Source organism: Mesocricetus auratus, unplaced genomic scaffold (assembly GCF_017639785.1).
Source record: "Mesocricetus auratus isolate SY011 unplaced genomic scaffold, BCM_Maur_2.0 Super-Scaffold_100707, whole genome shotgun sequence".
Classification (NCBI taxonomy): domain Eukaryota; kingdom Metazoa; phylum Chordata; class Mammalia; order Rodentia; family Cricetidae; genus Mesocricetus; species Mesocricetus auratus.
In genome coordinates, this window is record NW_024429269.1 from 4,494,619 (window position 1) to 4,508,971 (window position 14,353).

Below are 14,353 nucleotides of genomic sequence, written 5' to 3' on the forward strand. Positions count from 1 at the left end.
AGTGTGCACACACATGTGGAGGCCAGAGGACGATGCAAGACAGTCTATCACTGAACCCAGAACTCATTATTGGCTTGCAAGGGTGACTGGCCAATGAGCTCCAGGGATTCTCTTGTCTCTGCTCCCCCAGTACTGGGGTTACAGTCACACTAGTCTTTTTGGCATGGTTGCTGGGGATCTGAACTCAGGTCCTCACTCTTGAGCAACAGACATTTTATTGACAACTATGTCTCTAATCCCTGACCTCCTTTCTATTCATGCAACATGGGCTGGCCATGAACTGACAATTTACATGAAGTTAGCATTGAACTTCTGATCCTCCTAACTCTTCCTCCCTTTTTTGCCTTCAATAAAGATGGCACAGCAGGAAAATAATCTGTTAGCTCTCCAGATCTGTCCTGGGAATAGGGAGGGTTTCCCTAAAAGGAATCTTCTGAAGGCTTCTTCCAGTCCTTCCAATTCTCAATGGCAGTGGAGCCACAGACAAGCTTCTCTAAATGCATAATCAGGCTGCAGGGCTACTGGCCCCTCTAGTGGTCTGGACAGGAGCTATCTACAGATAGGCCCTGCAGCTTGGACATCATTTAAAATACTCCCAGTTTGGGCACCAAGGAAAAGGAAGCCCATGGAGATTAACCCTGGAGGAGGATGAAGAAGGCAAGTTTTGTCATTTGTGAAGTCAGTCACGGCCTCCCTGACACACACCTCAGAATGCCCACCGCCTGCCCTTACTGAAACACTCCAGGAGGGCTGTTGCAATGGCACTGTAGAGCTTTGGTCATCAGTGTGGGACAAAGGAGGCCTGTTCTGAGTGAGACAGGGTTCCAACACTACTGAAATGGCACCTCTCACCTAGGAAACAGTGATCATGACACCATCAGACTTGGGGAAATGGAGCCTCCTCTCTGTCCACGTAACCCATCCAAGATCTTTGTGAGGTCTTGGAGCAAATCAGTTCTTGGAATTCTGTGGCCTGAAAGTTACAAGCACTCTCTGAGGCACCAAGCACCAAGTGACAGTAACAATGCCACACCCAGTGCAAAACAGTTCTCTCTGATTAAGAACAAGGGTGTGGGCATCTATGAAAAAGGACCCCAAGTTCAAAGGTCTATAGGGCACTGGTGGTAAAGGCGTCTGGTGCTGGAGTGATGCTTTAGCCATGATACTTAGATGTCACCAGAGACTCACTAAGGTAGACTCTCTGGGAGCCAAAGGCTTTATCTGTCACTCTTTAGCCAACTTTCATTTCACTCTTTATGTAGCATTAATTACACACGCTTTACTTATTTATTTATTTTTATTTATTTATTTATTTGATTTTTTGAGACAGGGTTTCTCTGTGTAGCTTTATAGACCAGGCTGGTCCTCGAACTCACAGAAATTCGCCTGCCTCTGCCTCCCAAGTGCTAGGATTAAAAACGTACACCACCACCACCTGGCAATGCTGTATTTTACTTTAAGTTTGCCAGGAAGACAAGTAATGTTCACAATTCTTTTATCATAACATGTGCATAGCATATAGATATATTTAAAACCTATAGAGTTGAAGAATTATAAAGTGAACCCCTTCATCACTACTTCCAGGGTTAGACTACCAGCACTATCTAAAAGCATCCATGTGCACCTTCTTAATGTGCCCTGCTGCTTCTTCCCAGAGAACTAGGCATTCTTTGCTGTAGGGGACAGCTGCAGGACATATAGTCACAGTTCTGGCATTACCAGATAACTAACATGTCCATAGCTGTGACAATGGAAAATGTTTCCAGAACCAGCAAGATGGATCAGTGGCAAAAGCTCATTCAATAACAGTACCATTAAAATATAAGCAGAACCGAGTATTGGTAGCTGCTTCCATCACCCAACTCTTGGATCTAAAGGTTTATTGTGAAATGTGAGTCTGATGTGAGAAGCAGCAGTGTTAGTGTCCTTACCTGCTGTTTCCTGTCCGTGGCAAGTGTTGAGTGCTGCCAAAAGCTGGTTGAAGTCATCTTGGTGAGCAATCCAGTTGTCCTAGAAGCACCAAAAAGTATGAGAGGCAAGCCCAAAACTTACTGTACTGCTGACACAGACATATAACAAAAATCTGACCATCAATATGAAATTATATATGTTTATTAAAATACTACTCTGTAGTAAAATCTATAGTAAAGCTTTTGTGTCTGGTTTTGAGAGAAATGTTGCACCAAAGCCTTTGCTATGTTTGGGTTAACAGGAGAAGCTGAGAAATTGTTTTGGGACTGTTTAAAGCTTGAAGAAATGTTTCTCTGGAGAATCTACACTTGGTGCTACGTGAGACCTTGCAGCTGCACTGACCTTGTTCCTAAGACACTCCTGTCAAACCAAAATGGCTGCCATAATCAAAAGGGTCTGAGATTTGTGTGGGTTGCCTGCTCTCATGGGCAGCAAGAGCAAGATGACTTTGGTGGTTGGAATCTTTCCCAGCTCCAATTAACCATGTATGTATTTGAATGAAGTAACTGGAGTGAGCTGGCTGAGTGTCAGTCTTGGGTGTCAATCTTTTTTAGGAAGGCTATATCCTCTGCTCTTTTGGAAAACGAAGGCTTAGCATCTTGGGGAACTGCTCTCTCTACTGTGGCACCTACAATTGACATCAAGCAATATTATTTAATAAATTTAACTGGATTCAAGAAATAGTATAAACTTGAAGTAAGGTTTAAGCAGAGCCATATAAAAGCTAGGATGTCTAGGGCAGAGTTCAGTAGTAGAATCCTTGTCTAGCATGTAGAGTCCCAGGTTTGGTCCCCAGCACCACAAAGTCAACAAAATATACATATATATTTAGAGGAACTTGCTTGGAAGTTCAAACCTGTATTTCAAAAGTTTATGGCTCATCCACAGTTAAGTCAGAACAGAAACAAAGCAATGGCAATGTGTGTGCTAAATATTACACTAAAGCAATATAAAATAAGTATTTTTCTCACACAGAGAGACTATTGGGGACTGGAGATATGACTCAGCAGATAAGGGCACTGGCTGCTCTTGCAGAGGACAGAGGTTCAATTTCCAGCACCCACATGGCGGCTCACATCTGTCTGTAACTCCAGTTCCAGATGATCCCACTCCTTCTTCTAACACCCATGGGTACTGTAAGCATGTGATACAGACACATATGCACAGGTAAAATACCCATACACATAAAATTAAAAAATCTTGGGGGGTGGGATTGACACACACCATGAACATGATAAAGACAAGAGCAGTGAGAGCATAGTCCTCCTCTTTGTTGAACAGAACTTGGGCTATTCTGCAAAATTCTAACTACTTGCATCAGCAGCAACTTTACAGAGCTCTGTGGAAGGTCACCCAAAGTCTCTGAATCAACAAGTTCCGACTTGCAAGGTGTCCACTAATAATGGCCTCTAAACAATACGAACCAGTGGACAGCAGGGTTTCTAAGCAGCATTTGCCCATGTAACTTTACATATGCATTTCTTATTAAGAAAGCTTAAAATATAAGGTGCACAAATAGGTTTACAGAACACAATGCTTCTCCTAAGAACTTAAGTACAGCATGTTTCATGTTTCTCAAAGTAGTATTTACCATTAACCTTATAGAAACTCTTTAGTGGCTAAAATTTTAGCTGTAAGTACAAAAATTTTTTTGGCTATTTTAGTCAGAGACACCAATTACTCTAAGTAATTCAGTTTCCATAAAGTCATTCTCCCAGTTTTTTTGTTTTGGTAATTTTTTTTCTTACTGGATTCTGTTCGCTACAAGAGGTCAGGACAAAGCTCCCGGGTCTGACTCTGAATGAAAAGGAGCAGTGGGTACTAACCCTGAAAAGTCTGGCAGCTGCTGACTTGCAAGTGCTGAGTCTGTGTTCAACAGGACCCGTGACTAACTGAGGAACACCAACATTCCGAACCAAGCCAGCTTTTCTCCATCACTCCCCCTCTCAAAGCCACCGGTATCAATAAGACAAACTAGTATCAGCACACAGGTAAAAATAAAAACCGCTTCTGTTCTGAAATGAACATTTCTTTCAAAAGACTTTTTACGAAGTTCAGCCATAAAACTGGAGTGCCTCTCTAGGCCATAACTAGGTAAAGGATCCAGGAGGACAAGGCAAGGTGATGAATGCCTGTCACAGGATGAAGACAAGCTAAGCCAAGTGCTCTTATGTCTTTCTTCACCCAAAGCAGGTATCATACTCTTGATTAAAAACCATTCCATCTACTTGCATGAATTTCAGTGTTTCTGCTGACACAACTCAACTCTGCAAAGAAAACACTCAGAAGTCGCTCACTTCATTATTGTTTGTAGCTCCAAGTCCCAGGTTGTTATTTTTAACTTTAACTTTAATATGTTCTGTGGCTCCTTGCTCCTGAGCCCCCAAACCCTGTGGAAATTAAACAGAAAGAAATTAAATATAACCCTATCGGCTACAAAGAGAAATTGTCTCTTTCTTTACCATCTATTCAAAACACAGACCAGAAAAATGGTTCTCAACCAACCCCTTCACAGGGGTCAGATATTAGATATCCTGCATATCAGATATTTACATTACAATTCATAACAGTAGCAAAGTTACAGTTATAAAGTAGTAATGAAATTAATTTTATGATTGGGGGATCATCACAATAGGAGGAACTGTATAAAAAAGGGTCACAACAGTAAGAAGGTTGAGAACCACTGGCCCAGAGAGTTCTGGAAAATAATGTCTGCAGCACCAAGGATGCACTCTTAACTGTGAATTCTGAGTCTTGAACCCAGGAACCAATACAGAGTCCATGAAGACATGTGTAGAGTACATATTTTGTGTATGGGCACCGCTACAACAAGTGGCAAAAGCCTATGGGAGCATGAGGAGCACATGACATCCTGTTACTTGATATTGCAACATGACATCAAGAAAGAGAATGGAGGAGCACTCCATGTCCCTGGTTTCACATAGCTCTCACTCCTAAGGCTGTAGGTCATACGAATAGCAAGTCCAGAGACTGCAAGCGAGAAAGACCCCAGGGGACTACAGGACATGGAAGACCCCAGGAAGGCTTCAGACAGGTGAATAACGGGAAAAGAATACAAAAACGGAGACTGAACATCACAGGACCTTGGAAGCTAGAGCAGAGATGTAGATTTTAATCCTTGGAAATATCTTCAGCAAGGGAGCAACTGACCTAAAGTTCAGTTTGAAAAGCCCTTCATTGCTTGGATGCTTGGGTAGTTAGCACCATCTTTGAAAGCCAGGAAAAGGTGGAAAGGAGATTTGAGGGGACAAGAGGTTTGTAATAAAAATAATTTTGAGGTAGCCACTCAAGTATCTCAGCCAGGAGGCACAATTCAACGCATGGAGGGTAATTAATGAGATCACCCGAGCAGACTATGCAAAGTGGTTCCAGAGCTCAGGAGTCTAGAGGAAGAAGATGGCCATGATTTAGAGGTAGTTGATGTGATAAAGAACAAGGCGAGAGAAAGGGTAGTAATGCTACCACAACGAAGTTCCATAGAGCAGGCACTGTGTGGAGCACTGCTGAGGGTGGGGTAATTGAAGGATACCTTATACCCACTGGATTCGGCAAGAGCCCTGCAACCCTGACAGAAGCAGGACATATAGTTTCACATTAGACGTTTCACTATAGTCAGGAGTGAGTGGAATATAAGGGATCCGAGATAGCATGTGTCTGCTACAAAGGAAAATTAAGTACCATTCTTGGAAACACAAAACTGAAGCTGGAGTATGATTCCATGTATAATGAATTGAAAGATATTAATTACAGCAGTAACCAAAAGACCTGGTATTCATGTTCCAATCTAACTCTACCGCCTGGTCACAATTTACTTCTCCAAAATCAATTACTGATCTAGAACACAAAGTTCTCCCAGATTCTAAGAAGGCTATCTTCTGATGTGTGATCTACTGGCTTGGCACAGATACTTTAGAGTTTGATTTGATACCTTTCCTTTAGACCACCCCATCTTCTCAAGCATCCTCTGGCCAAACTTGGAATCATCATTGCTCCATGCAGTGTTTCTGGGATCCAGAGTCCATTTCTGCTTCCGCCGACCTGTAAATGAAAAGGTATCTCATCAGCAACCAGTCTTGAGCACAGGCAAATCAGTATACGCTTGCACGTTAATAGGCTACATTCAGTGTCCAAGGGAATAATAGAATCTTTCTCCTGGTTTTCCCTGTAATTGTACACTCCTGGCATATAAACTAACCTTGCAAAATTCAAAGCAAAATATTCCCTTTAAGAAAAAAGAGCAAATTTGCCAGGCGGTGGTGGTGCATGCCTTTAATCCCAGCACTTGGGAGGCAGAGGCAAATGGATCTCTGTGAGTTCAAGACCAGCCTGGTCTACAAGAGATAGTTCCAAGACAGGCTCCAAAGCTACATAGGGAAACCCTGTCTTGGGGGAAAAAAAAAAGGAAAGAAAGAAAGAGAAAAGAAAGCAAGCAAAACAAATACTTGATAGACGACTATTTGAGCCTTCCACATCCAGCCACTGGCAACAACCAAAGCCCCTCTTGTAACCGCCTTCATACTCACTGACGGCTGCAGCAACCACAGTTGCAGGTGCAGGCACCTCGATGCTCACTGCTTCATTTTACAGGCTAAATGCTACACATATATTAGACTCAATTTCCACAATATCTCGATGAAGGGAGATATTCTTACCTTTCTGTCTTTCAGGTGAGAAGACATGAGTCTAGGAGAACAGTATCTGCCTAATATCCCTAAGTACAACCCAAACCTTTTATACAAATCAAGGTTCTATACATTTCAAAAGTTATTATTTAAGGGAAGGGTGAGATGGAGACTCATGTGGTGCTACGCTAACCTTAAATTTGCTATATAGCCAAGGATAACCTTGAACTCCTGATTCTCCTGCATCCACCTTCCATGCCCATATCAACTCATATTCTTAATACACAATTTAGGGAAAGTTAATTGCACATTATGAAAACAGATAATATACCTCCCTTCTTAATAAAAATCACAACGTATTCACTGAGCCTCCAGAATAACCTGTGGCATTTCTCATTCTACTGCAGTGTGGCATTTATATCCACCTTCATGTGTCCTGTTACTCTATATCCCTTAAGTGTCACATTCAGTTCTTCACTCTTATGCTTCATCGAGAGAAGGAAAGCAAGCACTGCCTATAGCGGGCACCTGATAAAAATGTATGAAAACACGAAGGAATGAGAAAGAAGGAGAAAAAGGAAAGGAAGAAAGAAAAAGGAAAAAACGAATAGTTGAAATAAGGGAACTGCTTTGGGTGTCATAGAAACTTCCTCTGAAATGAATATAAATAACTGACCATTAAGAATTCAAGTTCCGGCTGGAGACATGGCTCAGAGGTCAAGAGCACTGGCTGCTCTTCCAGCAATTCCCAGGCACCACTTGGTGGCTCACAACCATTGACAATGAGATCTGGTGCCCTCTTCTGGCCTGCAGGTATACATGCAGGCAGAACACTGTATTTATAATAAAACAAATCTTTTTTTAAAAAAGGTTCATCACTATAGTTTTGTTTGTTTGTTTATCTGAGACAGTCTAGCTCTGTAGCGTAGGGTAGCCTTGAATTGGTCACAATCTCTAGTCTCAGCTCCACAGGCAGGAGCCACCACATTTGGCTTCACTGTTACAATTTTGAGGGAAAACTACAGCAGAAAAAGAACCCACCAGGTCAAGGGAACAAGACTCTGAAGTCCCAAAGTCAACTGTGACCCAGTAAGGAATCTGGAGGTTGAATGTTATCACTGCTCACCCCTGCACTCATCAACAGCCTCCTAACCCAACTGAAAAATAACCAAGGCCCTAGTCAAAGGGCTTATTATGCTTTATGTAAAATCAATAGGGATCTTTACCTATATATACCCTTGCAAAAGCAAAAATCCCTTCACAAGCATGAAGGCAGAAAAAACAAAAACAAAACACCACAAACCAAACTGAGTTGGAATCACATCTGCAGTGTTATGCCTGGTGGAAAAAGAGATGACCCAAAATCTTGTTCCACCTAGCTCAACAACCTGGTATAAACTCAGCACACTGTCTCTCTAATGCACACAGTAAAGACAGTCGTATTAGCTGGTGGTCTGCATGTGTGTCTCCTCTGATGTCTAGAGAATGCCCGCCAGGGGTCCCTGACCGTGGCTTGTAAGGAACCTACTCGTCCCACCAGAAAAACATCCCTGTCACATACTTACCCAAGATGCACTGCCATGCTATCTAGGAACTGGTTGGAGGGCTGTTGCTCTCCCCTGTGTAACACTGCTGACACTCAGTCTGTACTGATGCAATCACCTCACCAGGAGTTTTAAGTCTGGGTGAGGCAGAAACTAGCCCCAATTTTGTGTTAGTAGAGACCGGCTGAATTGCCTGGAAGAGGGTCGAATCAACTGGTCTTCCTAGAAAGACACTCTCCACTCCAACTACTGAGACGCCTGCGGGGCATGCAGTGCGCTCCAGGAAAAGAGAGTGCGGGCAAACTACAAACAGGGGACCCGGGGTGGCAACAGGGGATCCGAGGTGGCAGTAGGGTAGTGGGAGATGGGGAAAAAAGAATCACTAAAACATTCCTTGTTCTAATTTTTTTTTTATTTTTTGGTTTTTACAAGACAGGGTTTCTCTGTATTGTTTTGGAGGCTATCGGTCCAGCCCGGCCTCGAACTCACAGAGATCCGCCTGCCTCTGCCTCCCGAGTGCTGGGATTAAAGGCGTGCGCCACCACCGCCCGGCACATTCCTTGTTTAAAAGATGCAAAATGGCATCTTTTAAAAAGAAAGTAGACAGCTACACAACTTCCAGGAAAAGTTAAGTCAGTTCTTTGTGAACGTCACACGACTGCCCACTGGTGGCAAGAATCCATAGCTACACTTATCATTTATAAGCAAAAGTAGCCTCTGCCTCTAAGGAGGGGAACTAATGGATTTCAAGTGCCTCTTTGTCAGTGTCGCCTCTAACCTCGGATACCCTCTCAGTCTTGCTGGGAACCACTCAGCAGCCTGCACTCCCGCCATGGGCTACTCAGTTGTCTGACATTGGTAATGCTTCCGCTTTTCTTCTTCGGGTTCAACACACCTTGGAGAGTTGAATTTCAGAGCCTGAAGCGATGCTACGGGACCCATCTTTCTGGAACCAACCCCCCGGACACTTGAGCCCAGAGAAATGAAAGAATCCTTCCAGGTGGCCACGATGGCCAGCGCAGGGGAAAGTCTGAGACTTCGTGCCCTGAACCTCCGAACGCACACGTGAACGTGTGACCCGAGCCTTTAGTACCAGGAACAGAGTCCCGCGCGGGCCCGGCAGTCACTGCGACCCCACTCGGAGCTCGGACACCCCACCCCCGCCCCGGGTTACCCTGGTGGCCCGTCAACCCATCACTCAGCCGCCCAGCTCGGCCGACACTCACGCTCCGCCAGCATCGACATGGTCGCAAATCTGCCGAGCGCTGCCTCTGACCGGGAGCCCCGTGGTTATGAGGAGCCTGAAGAGAGGAGATAGAAGCTCCAGGGCGCACACGCCGGGCTGACGGCGGCGCCAGGGCGCGTGCTAGTGACGTCATCTGAGCGCGACTTGCTATCAACCACGTGAACCTGAGGGGCGGGACCGCCTTGCAGGATTGGGAGACACAGATTCCGTCTAGGGCTCGGCCAGAGCTTGTGGGGCAAAAGCAGTTTACAGTTTAACTCTGCAAGCACCCCTAGAGCTTTTCGGAGGTTCTACCCTGGGGACCTTCAATGAGCTGGCGAGACAGCCGAAGAGGAAGGTATTGGTACTTAGGATGGGGGCCTGTGCTCCTCACACTCCACCTCTGCTCATTGGGAATGCTGAGCGAGGAGGGAGGGAGAGAAGGCAGAAACAGACATCTAGCTGGCAAACGCAAATGAAGCACCATGGTTTTTTTTGTGTGTGTGCTCAATGGTGGAGACATGTTAACTCTTCCATACTCTTCACTGTAACAGGCTTAAATCCCAAGGCCTTTCCCAATCCCATTGCTCGATCTGCCATACCTGACATTTGCTGAAAGCATCCTGCCACATTCTGCCCCGCCCACCTTGCGTTCCCTTCTCCTCCGGACCTGTGACCTCAGCTATCCCCCAAGCTGTTTATTTGCTTTTTCCCTCTAGCTTTTCCCTTCAGGGTCCCTTTCTTTGCCAAGGCTTCACTTCCCATCCAGACCTTAGCTTTTCTCACATCTTTGTTGTCATCATGCCTTCAGCACCGGCCAGTGCCCTGTCCTTCACAGGGCTCTTCCTCATTTTCTCTTCTTGGGAAGGTCGCGTCTACTTTTCCTCAGACCCAGCAAGGTTCCATGTTAGACCCCACTGCGTCCGTGCAGCCCTTCTAGGACGCAGTGTGCTGGGGGGATGAAGTGGTGTTGTCTAATGGCTGTGATGGGGCAACAGCTCAGAACTGGGAGTCGACACACCTGAGACTCGGGGAGTGACTTTGCCCGCATCTGCTTACCTGTAAGATGAGGAGATTGATGACACTCAGCCAAGACGGGTCATGTGCTTGACCATGAATTATAAACAAGAAAAGGCCATAGATGTGACAGTGTGACCATACGGCTAGATCTGACCAAATCACCCATTTAGAACACCTGAACCAAAAGTCTTTCCAGTTTGCCCTTTCCCAGGGCCAGGGCTCCTGATCTGGATCATCACTCCCAAGCCTAGGAAAATGGTGGGCTTCCAAGCAGGTGGGCACACAGGAGCATTTCCTCACATACAGTGAGGATACAGGCTTTGTTGTGTGGCCTCTCACTCCTCTCTACAGAATCTCCTCGGGACAAGGATTGGCTAATGTGTGAGATTCCCAGTGAGTGTTCTTGGATAATAGCATCTGCTACCTTTGGAAACCTCTGTTATTTGTTTGAAAACATCTTTAGGGAGCTCTTTAAACTTCTACTGTTCATTTAACCTGTTTGTGAAGAATTTGATGAGCAAGTTTGGAGAGAACAGGAAAGAAAGTATGTAATCGATTCAGGTCTGGAATCCTGAGCAAGTTGATTAGGACACTAGGGTACTTGCTTCTATAATGACTTTTCCTAGAGCAGAAACTAGTCTTGGTGATAAAAAGGTAAACCAATAAATCAATCATAGTGGAAATAGGAAGCAACTGGAAAAGATCCTGAGATTATCAGTGTGAAGTTCAGCATGCATTATGTAAAAATATTCTGTAGCTGTAAGAGCGAAACTCCTGTCCTGGCCTCTGCTAAATCCTGATTGATTCTCCAGGAAGACAGCATGTTGATTTGATTCACTTGTGCCTTACATAAACATTCCTCTTTCATTATTAATGTTGGTTGATGGGGATTGAAGCTCACCCGTGTATAGCCTGAACTTGACTGAGCAAGGGGTTGCTATGTCCTTTCCTATAACCAGCTTTAGTGTGTTGTTCCCAGGAACAAAGACCTTGCTGTGTGGAATTCCTGAATCAAGGTGATTTTTCCAACCTCAGAGATAAAAGGAAAAGATGCCACACTTCAAGACAGAGAAAGAAGGATGGATGGAGGGAGAGGGAGGACAAAAGAAGATTGGCTCCGTTTCTACTTGCCTTGGCATCAGAAAAGTATGTTTATGCTTGCCCCTTCACACACACAAAATGGCCAGGGACTGCTAGAGCGCTGTAACCTCCTAGGGTGGAGTGTGTGGCAAATGACAGCAGCTGCTCGGGTAACTACAGGGATTGCTGGCAATGGTTCCTCCCACAACCTCAACTGTCAGGGACCAGGAAGCTCAATTTTCTCTTATACATCCAAGATGAGCCAACCTGCTATCGTGAGATTTACTCATGTGCTGAAACCTTCATACCCCAAGGAGATGCAATGAGTAGGTGGGGTCTGTGGGGGGGGTTGCATGATCACAAAGAGGGAGCCTCAGGATGGGATTGCTGCTTTTAGGAAAGAGAATCCAGTTTTCCTCCTCTCTCACATACTCTGAGAATGCAGCAACATGACAGCATCTGAGAACCAGGAACCAAATCTGGCAACCATTACACCTTGGACCCAGGTTCCAGAACTTTGAAGGATGCATTTCTGTTATCTAAAAGCCAATTTAAGTATTTTGTTACTGTAGCTCCAGTGGAGTAAGACATGCAAAATTACACATTGGCACAGAGTGATAATCTTAAATTCCAGACCCATATTTCCGAAGAGCAAAGACCCAAGAAAGGGTCTCTTACCATTCCCTTGATGCAAATATTTAAGAGGGTAAATACATTCATATTTATAAGAGGAATTTTATTTTAAGAACAATAGTACACGTTTCCTATATCTCTTTCATAACCCAGCCCCTCTGTAAACAGCTGAAAATTCTGTAAACCAAATTTTGCCATCAGTTCAGAAGAATTTTAGGAAAGATAATTAGGGATGAGTGTACCAGAGGGAATTCTTATCGTTTTTCTGGTATACATGTCTTCAAATTGACTCCTTCGTAGGACTGATACTATTTTATATTATTGGCAACTGATTCTTTTCTGAAATACTGACTTGAACCTTGAAACAGTCTAGTTATCAGCCTCCTGGACCAGGGTTATATGTTCTTAGAAGAAAAGACTGAAGATTGGTGGGAGATTAAAAACAAAGGCAGGCTTCCTCTTTCAGTGTTTCTCCTGGAAAAGCTCAATGGAGTATGTGGGAAGGGGAGCATAGGAAGATACAGGGATAGGGCTGGAGCTGGCTCAGTAGTCAAGAACAATTCTTGCTCCTGCAGAAGACCAGGTTCAATTCCAACTACTCACATAAGGCAGCTCACAGTTGCCTGTCACTCCAGTTTCAGAGAATCCAAAGCCCTCTCCTGACTTCTGTAAGCACCTGTATTCAAGTTCACCTACCCACACATACACATAATTAAAAATAATAAAAATAAATCCTTTTTAAAGAGGTGATGCATGTAGAAAGTTGTGGAGACCTAGGAAAACAGGATCTCAAGGGACCTGGGCCAATTGTTGAGACTGTGTTCCTCTCTCAGCACCCTGGACTCCCGCACCTGATCAAAGCACTCTTACTGTACCTCTCTCCGTCTCCCTTGCTCACTCTTCCTCTTCTCCAAGAAGTCCCTTGCACTGAGGAGGGCACCCCGACATTGACATGGCTTTGTCTCAGGTATCCATTCCCTCTTTCTTCCCAAACTGCACAGCTTGAAATGAACCATGTCCCTACATGCAAGGGAGAGCAGGGAATCATGTCCATAATGCCTGTTACCACCACCTGTTTGCTGAACATGCTTTTAAAAACGTTGCAGCCCCATAAATTCAGTTCCACTTGATACAGCTCTCCTCCTTTCCTACTGCCTTGCCTCCTTGCTTCCTCTGCCCACCCTCAGTGGACCTTCTAGCAAAAGACTTAAAAATGGAGTATGATCATATCACATTTTGTGTGTCCCGTAACATCACAATAAAATGCCAGATTGGGGATTGGAAGATGGCTCAGTGTGTAAATTATTTGCCTTGCTAGTGCAAGGACTGGAGTTCAGATCTTTAGAATCCACCTAAAAAGGTGGATATAGTTGCACATAGTTGCAATCCCACTCATGGCAAGCTAGAAAGTAGAGAGAGACAGATTCCTAGAGTTTACTAGCTACTAGCTTAACATACGTGGTGAGGTTCTAGGCCAGTGGCAGACTCTCCCTCAAACAAAAGGTAGAAGGCACTGGAGGAACAACACCTGAGTTTGTCATCTGAGGAACAACAACCAAGGTTCTCTGAAGTCCATAGACATGGGCGTACACACTGGCATGCACGTGCAAGCATGCACTCAGGAAAGAAATGGAATAAAGAAAAGTGAGAAGAAAGGAAACACAACATCCCGATGGAAGCATAAGAGCCCTTTCTGCTGGATGTCCCTGGGGTTGGGCTGGAGGTCTGTCACTTCAATCACTCATCTGCAGGATTCCTCACATTAGGAAGGAAAACATTACATCCAGAACCCAGAACTATCTAGTCTCTTCTCACCCTCATATCCTTATTTTTAATACCAAGTTTTCCTCTCCAACTTCTCGGCTTAGTGTCCTTGGCTTTCCCTTGCAAGGTGCCTCTTGTAGCCTTCCATCAAAGACCACTTCCAGGGGTCAGAGTGAGGGGGCCAGTGCGGTCTTGGCTTGCCTCGCTAGTGGGGAGGCCAATGCAATGTACAGCGCTGTTGGGGTCAGCATTGCCAGGCAGGCCACCACTTACCTCCATACTTCCTGTCCTTGCTTCACCATCGTTTCCTCTCCCAAAGGCACCAGCTACTTCCAACTCTCAGTCCAGAAGCTTTTAGTGTAAGGGAGGGCTCCCTCTGCTTACACTGAGGCCAGTTAGCACTCATTATTTCCACCCAGGAGTGTTTATCCCACCCCAACTATACATAAAGAAAAAGGCACACACACATGTTA

The 14,353-nt window shown here is 44.7% G+C and overlaps 1 protein-coding gene across 3 annotated transcripts in view; it reads right to left on the reverse strand.

The window, feature by feature from the left end:
• The window catches only part of Pinx1 (PIN2 (TERF1) interacting telomerase inhibitor 1), a 63,789-nt gene extending 54,267 nt beyond the window's left edge, over positions 1-9,522 (reverse strand). For all 3 annotated transcript variants that reach the window (XM_005075264.4, XM_040740641.1, XM_021230221.2), the window contains exons 1-4: positions 9,385-9,522; positions 5,921-6,030; positions 4,269-4,361; positions 1,932-2,010 (exon numbers count right to left, since the gene is read on the reverse strand). In XM_005075264.4, coding sequence (XP_005075321.1) covers positions 1,932-2,010; positions 4,269-4,361; positions 5,921-6,030; positions 9,385-9,403 — 301 coding nt within the window. In that variant the 5' untranslated portion in view covers positions 9,404-9,522. The remainder of the gene's footprint in view (positions 1-1,931; positions 2,011-4,268; positions 4,362-5,920; positions 6,031-9,384) is intronic.
• Between the last annotated feature and the right edge of the window lie 4,831 nt (positions 9,523-14,353).